This window comes from Bidens hawaiensis, unplaced genomic scaffold (assembly GCF_021521415.1).
Source record: "Bidens hawaiensis isolate Kalapana, Puna unplaced genomic scaffold, B.hawaiensis_p1.1 tig00010729_1, whole genome shotgun sequence".
NCBI classification, from domain to species: Eukaryota; Viridiplantae; Streptophyta; class Magnoliopsida; order Asterales; family Asteraceae; genus Bidens; species Bidens hawaiensis.
In genome coordinates this window covers 302129-308163 of record NW_027491819.1, presented here as the reverse complement: position 1 = coordinate 308163, position 6035 = coordinate 302129, and the positions used below count along the sequence as shown (strand labels likewise).

Sequence of the window (6035 nt, the reverse complement as noted above, 5' to 3'; positions counted from 1 at the left end):
GACTAATTAATGATTTTAGGGGTTGATCAGTTGAAGTTGCATCGGAAGCCTGGTGATTAGCGACTAAACAGCGCCTAGAATCGATTCTTACAACACTGGTTACAAGATCCTTCTAGGTCATGTTACTCCTAAACACATAATAACCACATTGTTGCTAAGTTTTTGAGTTTATTTGATTATTTTCCACTGAATTTAACATCTATAATTTGCCACTTGCTTTAGTTGATTACTTGGACCCCACAAATGTCTTCATTACTATACATGTTTTGTATTTTTTTAATTTTCTGGAACTCTCCTTTTCTTGTAGTTAGTGGCGCCTAACATCAATGCTTTATGATGTGATGATAAGTTTTTTGTTTGTAATGTATAGTTGTTTTCTCAAATGATGTAGAATCATATCCTGTGTTTGTATTCTACATATCACCTTCATTTCTGTTGACATTTGCAGTTTTCCATCCAATTACTTGTAATCTAATAATGCTTGTTGTTACGCGATTGAGGTGGACAATTGGGTGTTAACAGTTAAAAATATCTTGTGTTGTGTGTATATCTACATTTACACTAGTTGAGTCGAGCTTAAAAGTGTAAAATAAAGAGAATCTAGTCGGGCTGACCCACAAAATAAAAGAAGATATTGATAGTGGGCCCAATGAACATTTACCAAGTGATATATGGAACTGCACACGATATTTGTACAATATGGTTTCATCGTACGTGTGCTTTTCTGAAACCAACATGTTACATTTTTTCTAATATAAGCCGGTAACATCTTTAGTAATATATACAAGTCACACACCACCTTTCTCTATTCATAAGTCCTTCCTCTTCAACACTTTTCATGGGAAATTTATTTAATCTGTGCCTGCTAATTGTGCTCTGTGCATATTTATCGATTGTTGAATCGTATGATATTGATAACATTTTAGGAGCCAATAATAGTTTCTCTTCATTTCCACAAAACTTTTTATTTGGAACGGCATCATCTTCTTATCAGGTTTTGTCTACTATTATACATGTTTAGCAGATTCCTTCTCTTTTTTCATTTTATATTATTATTTTGTAATTAACATCTATATATGCAGTTTGAAGGAGCTTACCTTGCTGATGGGAAAGGCCTTAATAATTGGGATGTGTTTTCACATAAACCAGGTAAACTTATCAGTCTTTTTGTATGTATTTATCTTCAATACCCGATTAATTTTTGCAGCTATGTGTATATATCTCCAGGCAATATTGCTGATGGTTCTAATGGAGATGTTGCTGTTGATCATTACCATCTTTATGTTGTAAGTGCACTGCTTTATGGTTTGATTCTAAAAAATGGTTTTAATCGCTTTGCTTTACTCTTTATCTAATCTTTCTAATAGTTATGCCCATACACCCTTAATTTAGTTTGTGGTATGTATTAGAGGAATTTATTCTTTTATAGTGGTGGAAACTGCATGTAGGGCATGATCAAGGGCATCTTTCAAGTCCACTTCTTCAAAGCTTGTACTTACTACGTTTCGAAATAAATAAGCGAAATCACATGGCCATTTGGTTAAATAACCATATGACCAACGTTTAAAACAATGGCTATTTGCGTATATTTGTCGGTTAAGATGGCTATTTAAGATTTTTTCAATAAATAGTTTTCAAAACATATTCTGTTTCATATATTTGATTATCTATGGGTCAAATAGTCACTTGCACCTGCAACAGCATTGATTATTGAAAAGTAAACTAAAATGACATATTTTCCTATTTATTTAGTTCCATTTTACATTATGAGTATTCTTTTTCTAATTACACACATACATATAGGGTTTTGATCTCTTCAAAACTCTGAAAATTTAAGAAGTTCAACAACTCCAAACATCCAATCATTTTGTTTCTTTATGTTATATATTTAATGTTATCTGAGGGTAGTTTTGTCATTTATTACATGTAATTTTATGTGTATTTATAAGTTTACATACGTGTAATAACCAAATTGCATATATGTGTAATAACCGATTTACATATATGTAATCATGAAGTTACTTATTATTAAATACCTTAAATAATATTCAATATATAAAACAATTATATATTTGTTGTTAAGCAATTAAGCATGATAAAATCACTTGCGATACACTTTTTTTTGCTTCTATTAGAGCACAGATAAAATGAAAGCCAATGGATCCTGTTTAATATTTGCATTTTCTATGTAGTGTGTAATGATAAGAGATGCTATGTGGGCCTATGATATACCAAGGACCACTGCACTTTTAGCCCTATCTCAGGACAAACAAATATGCATAACTTCCTTTACAAAATTTGATCCCTCCAAGTCTCCAAAGCTTATCATTGCCTTTGTCTTAGAAAATAATTTCAAAACATACGAGTCCCACGGGAAATAATTGGACGACCCAATTAATCAACCTGTTTCTATCACTTAATAAGACAAATAATATAATCAAAGGTAATTATGAGGAGAGAGAATAATATCCATTTCAATTATTTCACAAGTCTCACGTATCGGGTAGTCCTTGAATGAGTTAAGAAGGCTTTTTCGTCGTTGTTTTTACTAGACATTTATCCTGTTTTAAATCCATATGGGTAAAGATTATTTTACTTATATGTTATTTACTTTAACCAGATAAATATATATGAGCTAATCTTGTTTTGTTGACATTACAGAAAGATATTGAGCTTATGGAATACATAGGAATAAATACTTATCGTTTCTCCATATCTTGGGCTAGAATTCTACCTAGTAAGTTACATTAGCTTGATTGGTTGGGGTAAAATGGTAATTATCATTTACTATCTGTTTGTTTTCTTTCATTAGAGGGAAGATTTGGAAATGTGAACTTTGCTGGAATAAAGTTCTATGATAACCTCATCAACGCTCTCATAGGAAAAGGTTAAAAACTTGAAAGGGTGTCCTTGTATTTCTCAAATTCCCAAATAATAATAATAATACAAATCCTTGTTACAGGAATCCAACCGTTTGTGTCGTTGACTCATTATGATATACCTCAGGAACTTGAAGATAGATATGGTGGTTGGCTAAGTCCAGAAATCCAGTACGTAACTGTATAATATTAGAGTTTTGTTTCAATAACACAATTTACAAGGTTTCAGCATTTGAATAGGTAGTTTTTTAGCCGTCTAACATGTTCAACCCATTGACTGAATGGTCGGTTTCACTTCAATTTATGTTTACAGGTTTTACCGATTGAAGATAAATATATAACGTCTTTATATAAATGGCATACATTTGGATGATGAAACATTATTATTCTTTTCAGGAAAGATTTTGTATACTATACATCTATATGTTTCAAATACTTTGGGGACCGGGTCAAGTATTGGGCCACTTTAAATGAACCCAATGTTGCTGTGATTCGTGGTTATAGATCCGGGATTTTCCCTCCAGCAAGATGCTCGGCTTCTTTCGGAAATTGTAGTTCAGGAGATTCTGAGAGGGAACCGTTTATTGCAGCTCATAACATGATTTTATCTCATACTGCAGCGGTCAGCCTCTATCGGGCCAAATATCAAGTATGTTTAGAAAAGCTATATTATTTTGTTGGTTATCTGATTTTTAAATAAAATAATTTAACCGGTATGATCATTATATGTATACGATTTCTTGGCTTTCAACCCCACCTAAATAATTTTTAGAGTAAATTATATAGAAATGGTCCCTGTGATTTGACAATAACAGATTTGTAGTCTGACTTTGAAAAGCAATTCATTTTGTAACTTGTTTGGGCTCTTGCACTAATTTTTGGTAAATATCATTTTAAATTTAAAAACATGGCAGTTATTATAATTTAGCTCGCAAAACGGCTGCAAAACTAAACTGAAAACAGGAGTTAATTACACAATAGTTCTAGACCCAAAATATGTTACAAAGGTAAACTCTAAGGACTGTTTATGTAATTAGTTAAAAGGGTAAAGTAATCTTTTATTAAAATATAACAAAAGTTAGCATTAGACGGACCCCAACATGTTTACACATTGAAAACCACAGTTGACAAACCTGTTAGTTTTAAAAGTTATCTATTTTTATTTACCTGTTTTCGACTCGTTAGAGATAACAGGAAGAAATTAACCCTGCACAATCCATTTGTAAGTAAACGGGTCAGTTTTTCTAAATCTAATAGATATTGACTGGGTTTCAGGGTCAACAGAAGGGCAGTATTGGAATTGTAATGAACTGTGTATGGTATGAGCCCATTAGTAACTCGTCAGAAGACACACAAGCTGCACAAAGAGCTCAATCATTCTATATGAATTGGTAACTTAACAAACCACAGCTCAATCCATTTCTTAATATTTATCATTTGTTCTGACTCCGTTTTTAAACTTGTTTTATAGGTTTTTAGACCCAATAATATTTGGAAAATATCCTGAAGAAATGAAAAGTATTTTAGGATCTTTATTACCGGAACTCGGTGATGATTATTTGAAAAACGGATTAGACTTCATTGGCATTAACCATTATACAAGTTTTTATGTAAAAGACTGTTTACATTCGACATGCCCTCTAGGAGCTAGTGTTACAAAGACAGAGGGTTATTATCTCAGAACCGCAATAAAAAACAATATTCCAATTGGAGAACCGGTTCGTTCCTTTTACTTTAATTGTACAAATGATTGGACACGAACAATTAAACCAACAAGGTTTTCTGGTTCGTGTTCGTTCGTTAAGAAATGAATATGTTTGTTCCATGAAGCGAACGGTTCACAAACGTAGATGAACAAGCATAACAAACGTAGTTTTTGAGGTTGATCTGTTTTCTATCTTCAAATGGTAGTTTTAACTTTGAATTATTTTTTATGGATTATGCAGACCGCAGTGGATTGGCTTTATGTTTATCCTGAAGGAATGGAGAAGATGGTGATTTATCTCAAGGATAGATACAATAATCCACCAATGTTCATCACAGAGAATGGTTAGTTACATTATACATATAAATGGATGTGCGACCCACAATGAATTTGTGCTATAAAATTGTTAATTTTATAGGTTTTGGTGAGTCGAATCAGCTTGATTCTAGCATCAATAGTTTTCTCAATGACGATAAACGAGTAGAATACATGAAGAACTACTTGGATGCGTTAATTTCTGCAATAAGGTATATAATTCATATTTTTAGCTATACACATATAAAACATTAAGACCGATATTGTTGTTACTTAAACTTAATCAGGAAAGGAGCCGATGTCAGAGGTTACATTGTTTGGTCATTGTTGGACAACTTTGAGTGGCTATCGGGGTACATGATAAGATTCGGGCTTTATCATGTTGATTACGCGACCCTTAAACGGACACCAAAGTCATCTGCGGAATGGTACAAACAATTCATACTAAACTTTACGAGTCTTGAAGCGGTAAAATCGTCCTTATGAACCAAGTTAATTCATAATGCATGATATTTGAAGCTTGTATGATATTACTTGTAAGCTTGATAGGTTCTATATGTATGTGTGTGCAAGGGTGTTTTTATCCTTTATTGTATATATTGTTATGAGCTTGTTAGAGTTAGCTTGAATCTATATTTGAGGCTCTATTATATACGGAGGCCTATAATTGTATTGAGTTTATCTTACAGTTTGTGAATTTCTGATAATATATTATATGAGAACACTACATGAATCTAAAAGTGAAGTTGACGGGTTTGGGATTAGATCAAAACTAGGGTTTTACCCGGCGTGATGCGTCGGAGCAACAGTAAAACTCAAGTGTTTTCGGTCGCAATTGTTAGGATAGTAAGTCGACGCGAATTCGGTCGTTTGGGTTATGTGTGTTATTGTACCGAAACTTAAACAAAAAATAATAAGATTTGAGGTGGACCAATCAGGTGGCGTCACCCGGTAGAACTCGGACGTTGATACACTCGACCGTTGTTGATCCCGACGTTGACGCGGTGAATCTATGTAAATTCGTTTGGAATTTGTCATATTCATTACGGTACCGGTACTAAAACAAAAAAAAAACAAAATCGGCATTCGGTCGGTTTTTTTAATGTTTACTACGATACTGGAACTAAAACAAAACG

General features: G+C 32.9%; 1 protein-coding gene across 1 annotated transcript; it reads left to right on the top strand.

Annotated features, from left to right (window-relative positions):
- Positions 1 to 635: 635 nt before the first annotated feature.
- On the top strand, positions 636 to 5129 carry LOC143535907 (beta-glucosidase 45-like). The gene is made up of 10 exons (XM_077030027.1): positions 636 to 994; positions 1083 to 1149; positions 1228 to 1286; positions 2662 to 2737; positions 2813 to 2887; positions 2963 to 3050; positions 3276 to 3528; positions 4155 to 4270; positions 4351 to 4597; positions 4826 to 5129. The coding sequence occupies exons 1-10, from the start codon at positions 839 to 841 to the stop codon at positions 4931 to 4933; spliced, it is 1245 nt and encodes a 414-aa protein (XP_076886142.1). The 5' UTR covers positions 636 to 838; the 3' UTR covers positions 4934 to 5129.
- The last annotated feature ends 906 nt before the right edge of the window (positions 5130 to 6035 follow it).